Below are 19,765 nucleotides of genomic sequence, written 5' to 3'. Positions count from 1 at the left end.
ATAAATAGAGTTTGCTTGGATGTGCGCACATTTGCTCTTGTCTTTGAAATGCCTGTAAGTAACTATTAATATTGAAAGTGTGCAGAATGGAGGCTGGAAGATGCATTTATGAATTACAAAGCATTTGGTTACAATTTTCCCACCTTTCTATCAGTGATCAAGATTTTGCTCCTGGGTCACTTTTCAGTTTCATAATTTTTGGTGAGAAAAGTGAACCAGAGTGCAATGATTTAATTTATATATAAGTTATTTTATAACTTCTCAGGATGGCAAATGATAACATGCAATAAATGTTTCTGTAAAATTCTGAACAGAAATAGAAATATTGAACAAAATTAGATTTTTCTTTTTGTTATTTTGACACAAATAGCATCCTGTAGAATTTCAGCAGCATGATGCTAATCTGCACCAAGCAGCTCATTTTAACAGAACATCTAAATGTTTAGTATCCAGAACTTCCAGCACGTCTAGTCTTTCCTTTTTGTCCCAGTGACAGCCTCTTTTTTTTCTTCTTCTCTGGTCTTACCTTTTGTCTGTCTTCAGTTTTAGAGCAGCATTAAACAATTTTAAAATCAAACCTACTTCGTCTCATGTTTGCTCCGACCCATTCAATCACAAGGTCTCAGTTTTTATTCCATATGCATCAATAGCCATTTGTATTAATGGACACTCTTTTTTAAGATTAAGGATTTTATTATAATTGAGGCAACACACATTCAATAACACAACACAAATACATTTAAGCAAATACAGAAGATAACTGCCTCGCTTAAGGTTTAAAGTCACTGTGTGCATGACGTGAAAATTTGTTAACCTAACCTTACTAAATGTGTGTCTTTGGACTGTGGGAGGAAGCCAAAGACAGAATTTTTATTTTTCAGTTATTAAAATATGAGCTGCTGGCAGGATGCTGCTGCTCGTTGTCATGTTATCATGGCGGTACTGCTCTGTAACTGAGCACCGCTTCATCTTTTTATCTCTGATTTTGTTCTCCACCAACTTTAGGTCTTTATCTGAGAATTAAGTCTTCTTTTCTTCATACATAAATTATACCCACAGTGGCTTTAAATGGAAGAAAAACACACATTTGATTAAGAATATGTTGTAAATGAGCTCAAATGAGTTTCAGAGACTCAGCTTTCGATATCTTCTTAATGCCCTTTAATCGCCGCTACTCCCCGCTATCTTTTACCTGAAAATGAGAAGAACAAGAAGTCATTAGCGTTTATTACAGCGTGTTTAAGGTGCATTAGCTTTGGCTGATTCGATCACCTTGCTCGTGTCTCGACTCTTCACTTTCATCTTGTTGATCTGGGACTCTGCGATGTCGGCTCGCTCTTCGGCCTCCTCCAGCTCATGCTGCACCTTCCTCAGCTTAGTCAGGTAAGTGTTGGCTTGCTCTTCCTGTTAACAACCAAAAAAAAAAAACTAAATGAAATTCTCCAAATTTTCCAAACATCTAACTACAATATGTTTGACAGAAAAAAAACTCACAGCTTCTTCAGCCTGCCTCTTGTACGCTTTCACCTTCAGCTGGAGTTTGTCTACCAGCTCCTGCAGTCTCATCATGTTCTTCTTGTCCTCCTCGGACTAGTTTTTGGTGACAGAAAAGAAACGGTCTCCATTTTTTGTAACATTTGTAAAAACTTTGCATTGTGAAAGTGAACAGGGTTTTTCTACCTGATAGGTGAGCTCCTTAATCCTGCGCTCAAGTTTACGCACACCTTTCACAGACTCAGAGCCGTGTCTTTGCTCCGCTTCGAGCTCATTCTCGAGTTCTCGCACCTGGAAGGGCGAAAATGTTTGGTCATCAGTCTCGCGTGTTTTTGAGCAACACCCTCCAGTCCCTAAAGCCGATGAAAGATTTTATTTGGTCAGATTACCCTGGCTTCCAGTTTTTGGAGTTGCTTCTTTCCGCCTTTCATGGCCAGGTTCTCGGCCTCATCGAGGCGCTGCTGCAGGTCTTTGACAGTCGCTTCCAGGTTCTTCTTCATCCTCTCCAGATGAGCGCTGGTGTCCTGCTCTTTCTTCAACTCCTCCGCCATCATGGCTGCCTGAAAAAAAGGAATAAAATGGCTAGCATACTGCTGCATCTTCTAGGCTTACACTGAGAAAAATCGACTTACATCAGTGATGGCTTTCTTGGCTTTCTCCTCAGCGTTCCGGGCTGCTTGGACACTATCATCCATCTCACTCTGAATCTGAGACAGATCCGCCTCCAGCTTCTTCCGACTGTTGAGCAGGCTGGTGTTCTGCAGGCGAGGATTTGAATTAACATAAGAGGGACAAATAATGATGATGGTTTCCAAATGAGTCGTGATACCTTCACAGGACATTGAAAATATTTAAATAGATGTCGTTTCAGAGAAAAAGTGGATGCTAACTGGACGAATTTACCACCTGTAGAGCTACGACTGCTTCGATCTGAGAAAATTAAAAATCTGGTTTGAAAAGGTTGCCAAATATATTTTTATTTGTTCTACTAAATCTACTGAAAACTTATAAGTAAGAAAAAACAAAGTACTGGAATACTTTTGAGGTTTGTACCCATTACTGACAGACACTGACACAGATTTTCGTCAACAAATTTATGACCTGACATCGATTAGCTAAATTAGATAAATTATTTGCAGGTTGCAGGTTTCACTGATCTCACCTCAGGGAGAGCAGCCTGATCATTTAATATCATTTACTGAATCATTTAGTCTGCAGGATGCCTTTCATCTGATTGCACATTCTTCATAAATATAACTCCAGTTCCTGGCCTGACCCCCAACATTTCTCAACCCTACCACCAACTCATGGTCAATCCGCTGTCCGTTGTGGTCATGCCATCTACTGCTAATAAAAAAATGTGCGCACATGTAAAACTGGTGGATCTGAACCTGTGAGTGTAGCAGCTGCACTCTCTCGCTGGCATCCAGCAGCTCCTGCTCCGCTAGCTTGCGGCTCCTCTCGGTCTGTTCCAGAGCTGCTCGGATCTCCTCCATTTCAGCCTGCACGAGGTTGCTCCTGCGCTCCGACATGGCCACCTGCTCTTTCATGTCATCTGTGTTTCTCAGGGCATCATCGAGTTGAATCTGGACCTCCTAAACAGAAATGTTATAAATAGAAGCATGTTCTTAAGCTGAGGTAATAACAAACTTTTCTCGGTGTCTACACGCGGCCCACCTTGAGCTGAACTTGAATGTTCCTCAGCTGTTTCTGGGCCTCGGCCGCCTGCCTGTTAGCGTGGCTCAGCTGGACCTCCATCTCGTTCAGGTCTCCCTCCATCTTCTTCTTCACTCTGAGGGCGTCGTTCCTGCTCCGGACCTCAGCATCCAGATTGCTTTGCATTGTGTCGATAATTCTTTGGCTGTTCCTCTTCAGCTGTTCGATCTCCTCGTCCCTCTCAGCTAGCTTCTTGTCCACCTCAGACTTCACCTGGTTTAGCTCCAGCTGGACTCGGAGGATCTTGGATTCCTCGTGCTCCAGTGAGCCCTGAACAAGGAGATGCAGTAATAATACCCAGAGACAGCAGAGTTTGTTTAAATACATATGATGTCATATTGTTCTTCTACTCACTTCTGCCTCCTCCAGAGCCGTCTGAGCCTCTAACTTCTCCTGCTCAGCCTGTTTCTTTGATTTCTCGAGCTCGTGGATGGTTTTCCCCATCTCTCCCAACTGCTCCGTGAGATCCATGATTTCCTCTGCAGTGAGAAGGAAATCATGATAACGATCGACATTTTTCTGCATTATTAGAGATTAATATAAAAAGGGGGACCTTGACATACGTTGCAGATTTTTATTTTCCCGTTTGAGTGTCTCCACTTGTTCCAGGCATTCCTCAAAGGCATTCTTCATCTTGAAGTTCTCCGTGCCCAAAGAGCGAACATCTTTTAGAGCTGACTCCAGCTCTGCTTGACCCTCCTCGTATTTCTGCTTCCACTCAGCAACAACCTTTACAATAAAAGGCTCATATATCAGTAAATGGTTTCAGATAAATATATCACTTTATTGTCAAAACATGATGCTGCTTGCATATGGACACTCAACAAGACATCAGGTATCATACAATCTTTATCCTTCCTTTGGGTCTTTGACACCAGATATCCTCTAAAATGCTGCTAAACAACTGAGCAGTGTTAGCAGATTGCTGACAAATAGTTATGGCTTGAACTGAAGTCAGTACTTTAATTATCCTACGAGTTTTGTCTCGTTAACAGCTGCGTAAAGAGAGGTTTGGGAGTGTTGACCACTATTAAAGTAATTCTCACCTGTTCCACTCTACCTTCCTCCTGCAGGATATTCTTCTTACTGAACCTCTTAACGAAGGCATCAGTCACATCAGCATGCAATTTAGGATATCTCATGAAAACCAAACCTTGTCAAAGTTTCTCTGCTTCTTGTCCAAAGTGGCAGCAGCAGCGTTAGACCTCGCCACATCCATCATTAGGTCCTCCACCTCTCCCTGCAGCCGCTGCTTCGTCTTCTCGAGAGAGGAACACTTGGAGTTAACGGCCTCCACAGCTTCTTCTGCATCCTGCAGACGGAGGGCTAACTTCTTCCTGTAGGAGAAATTCGGGTCATCATTAGCACAACATTTAAAGACTCTCTGGGTTTTGAAGTGAAATGAAGATTGTTCTTACTTTGCCTCCTCGAGCTCTTCGGTTCGTTGGATGGCGTCTGTCTCGTATTTAGTTCTCCATTGAGCCACCTCGCTGTTCGCCTTGGACAGACAGCGGTGCAGCTCGGCTTTGGCCTCCTGCTCCTCCTCATACTGCTCCCTTAGCAGCTCGCAGTCATGCCGTGATGACTGCAAACTGTGAGCTAAGACGTTTTTAGCCTGAGCAGAATGAAAGCGACACCATGAACACACTAAACTGCCAAACATTCAGGCTAGTGTGTTTCGGCACAGCTTACCTTCACCTCCTCCTCGTGAAGCCGTTTCAGTTCCTCGATCTGCTGAATGAAGGCTTGCTTGCCGCGGGTTAACTGTGACATCAGGGACTCCTTTTCTTCCTGCTGCCGAGACATCTCAGCTGGATGGGAGGTGTAAAGAGAATTAAAGCAGGTGTATCTGTGACTTTATTTGACTTCCAGCTTGTTTACTTTACTCCTTACCGTTTTCTGTCTGAAGCCGAGCTTTCTGGCTCGAAAGGTCGTTAATGAGCCTCAGATGCTCCTCCTCTTTGGTTTTCACCTCGTTCAGTTGATCTTCAAGTGATCGGCACATTTTCTCTAAATTGATCTTCAAATTTAAGAAAGCAAAAACATAAACCTTGTAATGTTTTTACATTGAAGTGAGCGTAAAGACAAAGACAAGTTTAATGACCAACCTTTGTTTTTGCCACGGATTCCATATTGCTTGACATGTCATCCAACTCCAGCCTTAACTCACTCTTCTCTTTCTCCAGCTTCTGCCGGACTCTCTGCATGTTATCCAGCTGTTCTCCCATTTCGGCCACACTGTCTGCGTGTTTCTTGCGCAGAGCAGCAGAGGTAGCGTCATGCTGCAGCATGCACTCCTCCAGCTCCCTGCGAAGTTTGAGGAACTCAGCTTCACGCTTCTTGTTCATCTCCACCTGAGCGGCGGAGGCTCCTCCGGCCTCCTCCAGCCTCTCGCTGATCTCCTCGAGTTCCCTGGACAGATCAGACCTCTGCTTCTCCACTTTGGCTCGAGCCGAACGCTCGGCCTCGATTTCCTCCTCCAGCTCCTCAATTCGGGCCTGCGTTGCAAATGTGATTCAGGAATTTTATTTGTTATTTAAAAATGGTTGCGCCATTTAAATTGAAAGCTTTTAGTGCATGTGTGGTATTTATTAACCTGGGACACAGACATCCAGTTCATGTGGCTAACATTTTAGTTGTGGGAAAAACACCTGACCCACTTTTCTAAAAGTGGGTCAGAGCAACTTGTACCTCCTTTTTTGTCAGCTTGGTTCTTTTCCCAAAGATCATGTGAAGCCAGTTCTTCTTGTTGCTTTTGTTAAAACCAGCTCACATTTTGCCAGTTTTGATAATGAAACATTACACAGAAGAAACTGAAGTCATGTCTTTGTCAGATTTTTTGGGATACGGCCCCTCCTGTAGCCACTGACGTCAGTCTTGTGGAGCCTTCTTTATTTATTCGCTTGCAGAGGTTTAAACCTGACTTATTTTCATCTTCTGCCTTCCTGCCTATTTTATTTACAATCTATGACCTCAGTAAACACTTTCCTGATTATTTTAAAGTTTCAATCACTAGTTTTAGGTCTTATTGAACACAAGACGTTTATTTTGTAAACTATGGTCCCAGTTAGTGTCACTATCAGGATGCAATGTCCAGTGATGCTACAGCCAGTGTCCATCTTTTGTGTACAGGCTATAGGCGCTCCAGTCTAAGGAAATGTTATTGGCCATAATGTTTTGGACATCATCGGAAATCAGTTGAATGCTATTGTTGAAAACCGCTACAGAAAAGCACAGAATCAGCTTCATATTAGTGACGTTGCAGTGATGTGCAACCTGGAGATAAAATGTACTGTATCTGTTATGTTATGTTTCTACTCAAAGCAGAATAAGTAGATATACAGTAGATGAACCTTTCTCATCTGTATCATTATATTATCTGCCAATAATGTAAATCCTGAAGTGGACACCAGCTCAGGTAATTCAAAACAATTCTCACATGGAGTTCTTTGATTTTCTTCTGCAGCTGACCACTGAGTGCTTGTTCGTCTTCTATCTTTGACTGCAGTTGTGACAACTCAAAGTCTTTCCTGTAAAAAAAAAAGGAAAACTCGCTGAATGCTTGAAAATTGTCATTTTTGAAGCCTGAAGGGTTAAAAAGAAATATGTTACTCTGAGGGAGCTGTCATTATTTCATGTTGACCACGTTCAAGAACAAAAAGGGGTCCAACCCAGTAATAGCAAGCAACCTAATAAAGTAACCAGTGAGTGCACAGTGCCACATAAATGAATATATAACACACATTAAATAGTGCAATAAGCTGTAAGCAGTGAGATTAAAGAGCTGGTTTGAAGAATGTGTTTGCATAAAGCTGCCTGTGTACAAACTTTATCATCTCCACCAGCTCTGGTCCTTTTGGTCTCTTATGTTTGGGAGCATGAATGTCAAACAGAAACCAAAACAGTGAGCTGGGAGATGATAAAACTTTGCACAGAGGGAAACTACAGATTCTAGCGATAATTCTTTGTGGGTTTGTGACTCACAGCCCCTCCATTCACAGCTAACACCTTTATTTGCCCATAAACTGTTAACTGTATCTTACAAACTCAGTTTCCTATATGTATAAAGAAAATAACATTTTTAAACACTCTTTTCACCACCAAAACATTGAGTCCTTACTTTTTCAGCTTTTCTTCCAGCTGTTGCTTGTCGTTCTCCAGATCCATGATTGACTCCTGAGCAAGTTTCAGGTCACCCTCCAGCTTCCTCTTGGCTCTTTCCAGATCCATACGGACCTTCTTCTCTTGCTCCAGTGAACCTTCCAGCTAAAGATAAAGCCATCTTACACATCTTAACAACAGCTGTACACTTCAGTACTTCTGCATGCAGGGTAACTCACATCATCCACCTGCTGCTCCAGTTTGGTCTTGGCTTTGGTAAGCGCGTTTACTTTGTCTTCCTCAGACTGCAGGTCGTCCAGTGTTTGCTGATGAGCCTCCTGCAGGGCTTTCTTCTCTTTGGACAGTTTGGTGATGTTTTCATCTTGGCTCATGATTTCTTCTACTAGGTTTTTTACCTACAGCGATGATTAAGAAGGAAGATATAACAATTCTCCTCTACTGAGATGATACAGCAGTTGATTGGAGACTCACCTTGTTTTCTACTGCATGTTTTTCCATCTCCACTTTAGCTAAGGTCAACTCCAAGTCGTCGATGTCCTTCTTCAGTTCAGAGCACTCGTCTTCGAGCTTCCTCTTCTTGGCGGTCAGCTCAGCGTTGATCTCCTCCTCATCTTCAAGTCTCTCGGTCACCTCCTTGAGTTTCGCTTCCAGCTGGATCTTGCTTTTGATGAGTCCTTCGCACCTCTCCTCTGCATCCAGCAGGTTGTCAGCCTCCTGATATCAAGATTGTGGGCTAACATTATTTCTCAAAAGTCACAGCACCCACGTGGACAATAAGTGGTTCTTAACTTACAGCCTGGACTTGAAGCAAGAGATCGTTCTTCTCTTGCACGATGGAGACCAATTTCTCTTCCAGCTCCCTCCGACGGGTTTCTGATTTGGACAGATCTTCCTTGAGTTTTGCAAAGTCCACCTTCATATGGGCCATTTCCTTCTCAGCCTCAGCACTCTTCAGAAGAGGTTTCAGCTTAAAGTACAGCTTCATCCAAGGCCAGTGTTTTACATTCATGAAGGAACGGAAGTTATACTGGATGGTGTAGATTGCGTCCCTGTCAAAGTAGAAATTTCATTTCATTTAAGATGCAGGTTTTAGCTGTGATGGATCTATAAAGCATGCAGGGCCTGTTGGCACAGCTTATAAGAGTTAATGTATGATTTCCTCTTTCTTTGTTTTTAGTCCACCACACATGAATGCAGTATGCATCTTTACTTTCTGGCCATCATCTTCTGATACTCAAGCCGGACGAGGTATCCGCGACACAGAGCCTGAGTGGACATCACGACCTGTGCCAGTCGCTCATCTCTCATCTCCTCCAAGGCACCGAGCAGGCCGGCTTTAAAAAACACCTGAAATGAAAGGTCATTACCACTCTCACTTCTCATTGCTCTTCTTTAACATTTAATCCTTGTCATATGTTAACAACTAAAAACCTTAGTGTGTCCAAACTTGTACTGCGTGTGATCCACGTCGATTGAGCCAAGGAGCTTCTCCGCAGCTTTTTTGTTATCCATGAATTGTCCCTCTGGAACTGCGCTCGCGTTAAGAATCCTGTACCTGTCGGAGAAATGATAAATCTGAGTATAAGACCAAAAGTTATGAAATATTCAAAAGCTTTGAGTGTTTACCTCTGCTTGAAGTCACCATAGAGGATTCTGCTGGGAAAGCCTTTCCTGCAGATCCGGATGCCTTCCAGCACGCCGTTGCATCGTAACTGGTGGATAACGAGGCCGTTCTCCATTATGCCTGTTATTGAAGGCAGTAATTATTTTAGTTGCATTACTGTGGTTATATAAATGTCAAAATAAGTGGATTATTAAAAACTACCTGGTGTTTTGGTCTCGTTTGGTATCAAGCAGCGCACAAAGTGAGGGTGAGTGGTTCTCAGATTGGTCATAAGCTTCCCAAGATTCTCCTGCAGAAAAAGCAACACATGTAGAAGTTTTGTTCTAATAGTTTTGACTTCTTTTTAAACTCAGGAATACTTTTTTGTTATGTTCATGACTAGCAGTTGCTTAGCAATATTCAAGATTACCCTTAAAAAAGGTTTTCTAGGATGCACTGCAAGGTTTAATTTGTTAACCTTGAGCAAATCTGGGGCAACCATTTAAAATACAGATGAAGGAAACTACACCACAAGCTTAATTCCCCCCAAAAATTTGTGCAGAAAACAACAGGTTTTGGTGTTACCATTTATTTTTTTTAATATACTATTAAAAAATACAATCTTTCCTTATTTAAACTGATTTCCAGGATGATTTTTAATTGATGCGCACCCTAGAAACCACTGGTAAATTTTTATGTTACCCTGAACAAAGCCGACACTGTCTGGAAAGATGCCCCCTTCTTCTTGGATCCCTTTTTGGCTCCTCCTGCAGCTGTCTCTGCATCAGTGACACAGTTTAAAACATAACACGACCATATCATGTTAATAAACAATCGAGCGCTAGTGGAAAAAATGGGAAAAAAGGCATACTTACCATCTGATCCAGAGTAGTGGGCGTACAGCATGGCCAGTATTTTGACTGATGACTTCTGGTAAAGTTGCACCACCGACTCATTGAGCGGGTCTTTGTTCTTCTCGAGCCACCCGCTGATGTTGTAGTCCACGGTGCCGGCGTAGTGCACCAACGTGAAGTGGGCTTCGGGCTTCCCTTTGACTGGTTTGGGCTTCAAGAAGCAGTTGTTCTTGCCAAGATGTTGGTCATAGAGTTTGTTCTTGAAAGACGTGTCTGTTGATTTTGGGAACATGCACTCTTCCTCAAGGATGGAGAAGATGCCCATTGGCTTGGAAACCCAAAATTCTTGTTAATAACATTCTCGCATTTGAAGCATTAAGTTTGATGTTTCTTATTTTTTAAATCATACTGCATATAATACCTTTTCAATGAGCTCAATGCAGGCTGCCAGATCCATACCAAAGTCAATGAACTCCCAGTCAATCCCTTCTTTTTTGTATTCTTCTTGTTCCAGCACAAACATGTGATGGTTGAAAAACTGTTGCAGCTTCTCGTTGGTGAAGTTAATGCAGAGCTGTTCCATGCTGTTGTGCTAAACACATAAAATATTTTATTCAAGTAAATACACACATTTCTGTAAGATTCTGGGGAATGTACAGATATATTTTAAACACCCACATCAAAGATCTCGAAGCCGGCGATATCGAGAACTCCAATGAAATGTTGTCTGGATTGCTTCGTATCAAGCTGCTGGTTGATTTTTGCGACCATCCAAAAAAACATCTTCTCGTAGACTGATTTTGCAAGGGCACCAATAGAGTTGTACACCTGGAAAGATGGTGAATTATCTTCATACAGTGCTGCACAAAAGACATCTATGTAGTTCTTTGTATGATGTGACCTTGAGTGTCATTTTAAAGGCTAAGCTGAGGAGGATGCAGCATAACGAGATAGACAGATAGCCTCGCATCTTGGCCTCATTTCAGTATTATTGTTGTACAGACTGCATGCATCATGTTTGATGTCCTACCCAAGTTAGTTCGTTCAGCGTCACACTTCAGAATCTCAGAGTGTGTAGGCTGCTTATGCTACAGTCACTCCAGGGAAAACAATGGAGGGGGCCATGAAATGCACATCAGCACATATTGATCACAAAGTGCTGCCAATATTATGGGCTCAAATTGTGGTCATAAATATTTTGTACTTGTAAATCAGGATTTGTATGTGTAAAAAGAATTTGTGCGTGCGTAAAAAAGATTTGTGTGTGGACTTAGCCAAAAAATACGTGTGAAACTCTGCACTCAAATTTCAAGTTACAAGTACAAATTTTGACCCTATTTTTCTTCCTTTCAGCTGATTGGTCAATGTCATGTCAATCACAAATTTAACTATCCAATCAGAGAACAGATGGGTTTGGCTGTCGGAGAGGCGCTTTTTTGAACTGCAGGTCCTTGAAGGGTAATACATGTATATAAATATCCGATAGAAGCTAGGTCCCCTAACTTTCAGTAGCTGTTGAAAGGATAAAGTTGTGGTATATCAGTGGTTAGAAATACCATTATTACTTTAGGATTTGTTTAACACAAAGTCAGGGCTGACCCGGGACCATTGCTGTGAGTCACAGTGCGCAGCATAAAGGTACTTTCACACCAGACGCAGCATGTGCTGCTAATGCTAACTACTAACTAAAAGCCAAGGATCCAGAATTTGTTGCGCTGGCTGCTGAGCTCTGTGGGTTTTTGCAGCAGCTCTACCTGTACTAGATGCACCTGCTCCTTGTCGTTTCTATCTCTGACTTTATGTCCTCTACAAGAGTTTCTGGGGGTTTTTTTTATCTTCGAATGTTCAATAAAAACATGTATCGCTAATTCATAACGAAGAAAGCTTTGTAACTATCCCCACTAGTGAAGACTGTCATTTCGACAACACTGCCCCCCTAGGTCCGCAGCGCTGTTGAAAAGGCTCTGGAGATCCCTGTATTAAGCACGTAAACCTGTGACACAAAAATCACCAAACTCGGACCACCACACACTGTTTTCCTTCGTGGTGATGAAGGAAAACGCTGGGCTGGCATGTAAAAGGGCATTTATTCCCTCAGGACCTGAAGCTCCATAAAGCACCCCTCCAATAGCCAAACCCATCTGTTCTCTGATTGGATAGTTAAATTTGTGATTGACATGACATTGGCCAATCAGATGAAAGGAAGAAAAATAGGGTCAAAATTCGTACTTGTAACTTGAAACTTGAGTGCAGAGTTTCACACGTATTTTTTGGCTAAGTCCACACACAAATCTTTTTTACACACACACAAATTCTTTTTACACATACAAAACTGATTTACAAGTACAAAATATTTATGACCACAATTTGAGCCCATACAATCTGGCTGCGTTTACAATTCAGACAGCATTTCTAAACATTCGCCAATCTGTTAAATGTCATTCAGTCAGTCTGAGTTAGATTGCTGTTGTTGGGGGACAGGTTGCTTCCCTACAGGTGACTTGTGCAATTGCAACCTCTGGATGACAAGAGACTGAGGATGTTGGCCAAACAATTGTTTGGCAAATTCAGAAAAAAGGAAATCAATCACCATAGCAACCGCTGATTTTTTTACATAGTTGCAAAGAGGTTTCCATCTTGTTTTTACTCCAGTGTGACTGAGCTGTTATCAGGATGAAACGCTTTTAGATTCTGACCTTACCTGCTGAACATTTTGCCCTTTGGTGACGTACTCATTTCCAACCTTCACTCTGGGATAGCAGAGGCTTTTCAGCAGATCTGCTGAGTTCAGGCCCATCAGATACGCTGCTTTATCAGCCACTGCAGTGAAAACAGAAGAATATAGATATGTGACCTCATTCATAGCTCTTTCTTTTGTTTGTTTATTTGTTTGTATCGCCCTCACCTTCAGTTCCCTCTGGCTCAGCCTGCTCCTCCCGCTGTTTCTGCTTGAACTTCATGTTCCCATAATGCATCACAGCACCGGTGAGCTTATAGATGGATGCTTTCTCTTCAGAGGAGAAGCCCAGAACATCAAAAGCTTCCTGTATTATTTTTTTTTAAAAGAGGCCAAGTCAGATTTGAATGAGCTGTAACTCAGTTCAGCGAGCTCTTAGTCCACTCACATCTGTAGCAATTAGCTCTTCGGCGTCATTGATGCTTTTCACACTGATTTCTCCCTGACTGATGAAGGCAAAGTCGTAGGGGTTGGTGGTGATGAGAAGTAGATCTGAAGGGAAAGAAATTAGGTTTATGCAAATGAGCATTGAGATCATCAAATAAGTTCAAAAACAATTCATCAGCTCACCTATCAGTTCAGGCTTCTTGTTGCAAGTAAGCTGATAAAAGATGTGGTAGCTTCTCTCAGCCCGCAGCTGAAATGTCACCCTCGATTTCTCCAGCAGATCTTTCAGAAAGAAAAAAACATTTTACTCTTTGTGGAAAGATAATTTACCTCATTCTTTATCCAAACTTAGTGAGTATAAACCTACACGTCTCAATATCTGCAGATGCCAGTTTACCAGTTGCACCAAAGTGGATTCGGATGAATTTACCCTGTTCAACACAAAAAAAGGGGCATCTCATTTCTCACAATCATCTGGGAAATTAAATCAAAGTGTAAAGTCCCCGAGGCTCACTCACAAAGCGAGATGAGTTGTCATTCCTCACAGTCTTAGCATTCCCAAAAGCTTCCAGCAGAGGGTTGGCCTGGATGATTTGATCCTCCAGAGTCCCCTGATGAAGAGCGGACCTTCACGTAAATCTGATGCCCGCTGCACTCCGAAACACTGACTGACTGACCGCTGATGAACTTACCTTCATTTTGTTATTTGCCTCCTTTTTCTTGTCTGAAGACACTGCAATTGTTGCAAAGTACTGAATGACACGCTTGGTGTTGACAGTCTTTCCTGCACCAGATTCTCCACTGAGGAACAAAAAAACCAAAAAAGCCATTTCACCTAGGAGTCATTTGATGCAAAGTCCTCGTAAACAGAAACAGTCTCTGTTAAACTTACGTGATGAGTATAGACTGATTTTCACGGTCTGAGGACAGAAGAAATGGAAGTTAGAAAAAAAATGTAAGAAAAATATAAGAAACATTCCTTTTACAGAGATGTTTCTGCTTTGGCACCTGTGAGCATGAACTGATAGGCGTTGTCAGACAGGGCGAAGATGTGAGGGGGGACTTCCATCCTCTTCTTTCCCCTGTAGGCCTGGACCACCTCTGGGTTGTAGACTGGCAGCCATTTGTAAGGGTTCACAGTCACACAGAAGAGTCCAGAGTAGGTCTGCGTGGGAAACACCGAAGAGGCTTTCAGGTTTTCGATTACAACATCAGGTGGCTCATTGCAGCTGCATAAGTAATTCAGCCTTCAAATCTGCATCACAGCAAAAGTTATATTGACCATATGTGGAACATTAGTCTGCTTCATTAAAGCAGACTATTTCATTAATTTGGTTTGGGGTTTTTCTGTCCTTTCTTCTGGGGCTGAAAATTGAGCTAATGTAGAAGTGCAGTTCCTCTAATCTCCACACAAGGCAGACTCAAGTCCCCACAGACTGTCACGTTAACATGCCAAACCTCACAAGATTTAAAGTATGTTTAAAATATGTTTCCCGCTTTAAAAGATTTTTATCGAGGGGTATTTTTTATTTATTTCTTTTTGTGTTTTATTTGTTTTCATATCTCATCCATTTAGATGTTGATAAAGCTTAAAGTTAGGCCTGCAGCTGCTTTGATTGACAGGTGTGCCGACACAGGTACCTGTAGCCATTAGCTATCAATTAGGCCTCATAATGAGTGAATGAATGGGACCTTTTGGAGAATGTGTCTTGCTGTGAGTTTTTAAAAGGCCTAGCAAGTTTGTGCTGCATCTATATATAATTCTAGCATTTTCTTACTATATTACTGAATGCCAGTTCACAGGTATCTGTGTGTGTGAGGTGAATCTATTCAGAAATAGATGGTGAAACTTATTTCTCATTGTGCATATGTCTGAGGGGCTAAATTACTGTATAAATATTAAAAACCGTAGCACAACTACCAAATTAGTTATACTGTATGAAAACTGATAATTTCACACTTTAGGTTTTTATAGTATAGATGAAGTATAATGTATTTTTTAATGTAAAGAAACATCTCAAATTGAATTTTAGCTGATTTTTAACATTATGGATCCACTCTAATAAAGTAAAGTATATTCCTAGTTGTTGGGATTTGTGAACATTTAAACTTTTAGTATTTTTTACAAAAATAATTCATAAAAAAATGACAGTAGCTGCTAGTTTAAGTTTGCATTTTTACTTATATAACTTGTGAAGCCCAGAGTGAAGTTATCTGTTTCTAAACAATCACACTGCAGCTTCTGAATAATCTGAAAATCTGGTTTCCAATTTTTAACGCCTCGCTGTTTTAATTAACTCTGCGCGCAGCTTTATATTTTATGTTTGACTTACGTAGATCATCCAAGCTGCATATCTCTCCTTGAGGTTGTACAGCACAGCAGGCTCGTGGAGGTGTGTCATCATCACCATGTCCTCAATCTTATCAAACTTTGGGGGGTTCATGGGAAACACTTGGTCCTCTCTGACAGCTAAAGTCTGGAAAAAAGAAAAATATTGGAATATGATGCCCAAAGTTAAGGGAAAAACGGTCCTTCAGAGGCCAAACGCCTGCAGGATAATTACTGCCTTTACATATTTTAATAATGTGGAATCACATTTTCATTCAAATTATTACTTTTGTGGAAACTGAAGCAGCATTTAGGGCTTCAGGCAAGATTAAATGTCTCAGTTGAAAGCCAGAATAATAAAGTTCAGGAGGTTCTTTATTGCAGATTTTATGACAGCTGTATAAAATCCTTCTAAAATATTAGAAAGAATAATGTCCTTGTGAGACATCTCATATACAGAAAGCTCTTTTTTTCCCAGGCTGTGTTCAGTTGTCACCAAAGCAGTTTATCAGAGCAACACTTCAGTCCACCCACTCTGTCATCCGCTGTCTTCACACTAACTTTGCCGTCTGCCCTTTCCTGGATCTCAGCCTTGACATACATCTCTTTCTCATCGCTCACAAAGCACGCCGTCTTGCTGTCAAACGGCCGTGTCTGAGCCTCCGTCCTCTCCTTCTCAGACTTGCGCAGGTACTGGGCAGCCACCCCAAAAATTGCCATTTCCCCATCAGTGCTCATTTTCTCCTAAATCAAAGATTAAAAAAAAAACACCAATCATCTCTTGAATTAAAAATTATGTCAACATAACACTTAAAAAATGCATCCTGAACATTATCATACTCACCCACTTTGCTGCACAAGTACAGGGACAGAAACACTGAACAGTTTGTCTGTGATCAGGTCCAAACACAAAGTGTCTCAGCTTTTCCAAAACTCCACCGCAGAAGCTGTTAAGTGGGATCGTTACCCTGCGGTTTTACCAGTAGCACTGTCCCTTTTTATATTACACCATTGTCCTTGGTGTGAAGCCTTCTTCCTTTACTTGGGCATGCACCGATAGAGTTACACAAACCTGCTGCCCATCGCGGATGAGGATGGATCATGGATTAAACACAAGGTGCAAGCTACAGTTATATTTAGATCCAGACACCTTAAAATGTCCCAAATGGAGAATAGTACACCGGGACAAATAGAATATTTAATGTAAATTGTAAGATTTGCAACACATGAAAACACAAAATTTTGGCACATGTGAAGCTGGCAAAGTAAAAGAAAAGTGGACTAACCAATTAAACAGTTGAATAAAAAATAACATGATGGAACAGAAATAAAACACAAATTTATTGGGCATGTATTTACACAAATTGTAGTTCTGGTTTTATATCAGATCAAAGAGAGACATCTTAGGGACTGAAGCTCCGCCCACCCACCCACTTTGTTATCATGAGACAACCAGTCAGAGGAAAATTGTCTGAAAGGGAGAGGAGATAAATCAGCTATAAAAAAGAATGAATAAGACAAAGAAGGATTATTTTGAACTATGAAAATATAAATCATGCAAAGCTACTGTAGAAAATTCCTAAAATAGTAATATGGAGGTATTAATGAACATACCAGGTCCAAAAATAAGTAATTCAGTCAGCCTTGACCTTTTTTATCCTCATTTTGTTTACAAGAAAAGTTATTTGTAAAGTCACCATTTAAAAGTATTAGTATTATTTAAACTGGGAAGGCCATAGGAGTACTCTCTTGAGTGCCCTAATTACGATACAATAAAACCATAAAATGAAAAAAACATACATAAAACCAATACAAAGCTATTCAATGAACTTGTAAATACTGAGAAAAGACACTTGATTTTAGAGAAAATCTGACAGAAAAGCCAATTGAAGTCATGTCATCATTGGCCAGTATTTATGCCATGTTGTAATCGTTGTTTTGGGACACTGTAACGGTTATATGCTTACTCGTGTTTTCAGACATTTTCTGGCTACACTGCACTGCAATCCAAAGTAAACTGTGGTTCTTTTGGTCAAAACTTCTTCTGTTTAATGCTTCCAAATAAACAATCAATCAAATGTGTCCCCTGATTAGCCAGCATGTTTTAGGGGTTTTAAACTTCTATTTTGGTGGATAAAGCAGAAAGCGATGATTAATGTCCGGACACGAGCAGGCAGACAACCTTAAAAGTGGATTTGAAGAGGATTGATTATATTCCTTTTAGAGGATTATTGCAGGCAGCTGGTGAGGAAATAAAGGCCATCAAAGCCTGAGTAGGATACTGTTGTTTTAACAATGAGCCGTGGCAGTGCTCCAAAATAAACAGTCCGGTGCAAGAAGTGCATTGTTGCTCATGTGAGAGGACGAGAGCTGCTGCCAGTTGTTTGTGGCTAAGGTTTCAGGAGAAGCTTTTGCTAAAGGTTATAAAATCAAAAGCAAGGTGAAGTAAGGGACGGGATTTTAACCTCGCGTCTGGTTTCACTTTGATTGCAGTTCTCTTTGAACTGTCTCTCTGTGACGTTCCAAAATGGTTACAAAATCACACAACACCAGGAGATAAATAGACCTTTTAAAGCATTAGAGGTTTTGTTGAGCGCATAAAAAATCCATTAAATCTGAAGGATGTACCAAGGATGTTTTTTTTATTCAGCAACAGCTTGAAAGGTACCGAGAAGGAGACGAGAAACCTGGTCGTTGGGTAACAAACTTTTTTTTAAATCTGGTGAATAAACCGCTTGTCCATGATTGTGAAACCTTCAGATGTGGTGGACATTTTGACATTTGAGTCTCCACTCTGTTATAGAAACTTCAGCTCCTTTATAAAGTTTCCTGCTGGGACCCCGGATCCTGGACCAAAGATGGTGGAAAGCAGTAACCATTACCAGCCAATAACCATGATTCTGGAATATTAAATCAACATGACACTGATCTTTCCATCGAGTTTAAAGAAGTATGTCACTGTCATGCGTCACATCCAAACATTTTAAGGTTCTTGCATTTGATTTTTCAGACATGATACAACCTTAAAAAACCAGCACTAACAAGAAAAATGTGTTTTTACAGTTTATTGTCAGGCGTGTACGAGATTGTTCCCCTCAACTCGTCTCAAAACAGCTCGTTAGTGTCTTGATGATGTAAAAGACATTAATATTAGATCTCTTTGGATCTTTTCCTTTCCAACGAGACATCCAAGTTCATTTGATCTACTCTAAGAAAAATGACAACCTAACAAAAAATGACCTAGTTTTCTGTTTTTTTTCTCTTTATTTTGAACTTTTAGACCAAGCAGCTGTATACTCCAGTGACAGAATGAGGAGAAGACGCAGAACATTGGACAAACATGGAAATTATGTTTTGATTAATTTAATAAACTCATTTTGCCTGGAAACATAAAATAAAAATGTCTATTTATGGATCAGTAAATGCAGTGTTTATATTTGATTACCTGACCTACATTTTAATGTCACTTTCTGTATCCACACTAAACTCCAAACTTAACATACAGTGAGTTTTTCTTTCTCTTTGAATACTGTGAATTACAAATCCATGTTTTATTGTTTTGTCACTGATGGATGAAATACAGAGAAAACATGACATATCAAAACACATCAACACTGAATTTGATTTCACAGTAATGTGTCAGGGCTGGGTTGGTGGCCCAGTGTTTTGAATTATTTTGTATTGTTGATTTCTTATGTTCCTATAATGTTAAATTCATGTGTTATCCTTAAGTTAAGGGGGTAGGTGAGTTGTTTTGTATTTGGGATTACTTATGAGATAATGTTACGTTCTTTTATTATTATTATTAGTTTGTCTTGGTTGAACCTTTAGTCTGGTTTATGTTTTTTCTATGCCATCTTGTCTATGTAGGTTCCCCTTATATCTCTCGTCTGTCACTCCCTCTCTCTCTCTTGTGTCAAGCTTGTGTTACCATGGCTATGTCCTGTTTTATTTTGAAAGTCTTGTGTGCCCATGTTCAGTGTTTTTGGTTTTTCCTCCCCTGTGGTGTTCAGGTTCTTTTGTGTCAGCTATGTTTCCCAGGTGTTTCCTCTTCCCTCATTACCCTTCTGTGTATTTAAGCCACTGTCTCCTTCAGTTTGTTGTCAGTGCGTCTGTTTTCCTCCCTCCATGTCACGTCAAGCGTTCAGGTACTTCATGATTCTGTTCAGGTCACGTTTCATGTTTTTTCTCATAGCTTCTCGCATGCTCCTGCCCAGAATCATGTTCATATCTTTCTGTCATAGTTATCACAGTCTAGTTTTCTGAGTTTAGGTTTTAGTTTAGTTTTCGCCCCTGTTCACGTTTGCTTTATTTTGTATTCGTTGTTTTTTTGGGCCAAGTAAACGGCTCGCCTCTTGTTAAAGTTCAGCTCTGTCTCTTCCGTGTCCGCATCATAAACAGACCGGCTTCGCAGCCATGACAGTAATGTGTCGTTATTGTGTTGCGAACACTGAGCTCAAATGTAAAACAAAATCAGCTGTTGTTTGCTTTGATAGTCAGTATGTCAGCAAGGCTTTTATAGT

At 40.8% G+C, this 19,765-nt stretch overlaps 1 protein-coding gene across 1 annotated transcript; it reads right to left on the bottom strand.

Moving 5' to 3' along the window:
• Nucleotides 1–1,141: 1,141 nt before the first annotated feature.
• On the bottom strand, nucleotides 1,142–15,980 carry LOC134626533 (myosin-1B-like). Its single transcript, XM_063472439.1, has 39 exons — nucleotides 15,777–15,980; nucleotides 15,247–15,390; nucleotides 13,922–14,078; nucleotides 13,806–13,833; nucleotides 13,606–13,714; nucleotides 13,432–13,524; nucleotides 13,281–13,344; nucleotides 13,097–13,195; nucleotides 12,915–13,018; nucleotides 12,695–12,833; nucleotides 12,491–12,609; nucleotides 10,468–10,617; nucleotides 10,211–10,381; nucleotides 9,811–10,117; nucleotides 9,638–9,714; nucleotides 9,158–9,245; nucleotides 8,959–9,076; nucleotides 8,764–8,887; nucleotides 8,543–8,679; nucleotides 8,126–8,381; nucleotides 7,804–8,046; nucleotides 7,551–7,727; nucleotides 7,331–7,476; nucleotides 6,650–6,740; nucleotides 5,319–5,708; nucleotides 5,104–5,230; nucleotides 4,903–5,021; nucleotides 4,629–4,825; nucleotides 4,364–4,547; nucleotides 3,774–3,939; nucleotides 3,565–3,689; nucleotides 3,172–3,480; nucleotides 2,886–3,089; nucleotides 2,127–2,252; nucleotides 1,884–2,054; nucleotides 1,681–1,785; nucleotides 1,495–1,590; nucleotides 1,273–1,404; nucleotides 1,142–1,192 (listed from the first exon to the last, which is right to left on the bottom strand). Exons 1-39 carry the CDS (start codon nucleotides 15,978–15,980, stop codon nucleotides 1,172–1,174), a joined length of 5,817 nt encoding a protein of 1,938 aa, XP_063328509.1. The 3' UTR covers nucleotides 1,142–1,171.
• Between the last annotated feature and the right edge of the window lie 3,785 nt (nucleotides 15,981–19,765).

The sequence above is a fragment of the Pelmatolapia mariae genome, linkage group LG4 (genome assembly GCF_036321145.2).
Source record: "Pelmatolapia mariae isolate MD_Pm_ZW linkage group LG4, Pm_UMD_F_2, whole genome shotgun sequence".
NCBI classification, from domain to species: Eukaryota; Metazoa; Chordata; class Actinopteri; order Cichliformes; family Cichlidae; genus Pelmatolapia; species Pelmatolapia mariae.
This window is presented reverse-complemented; position numbering and strand designations above follow the sequence as displayed.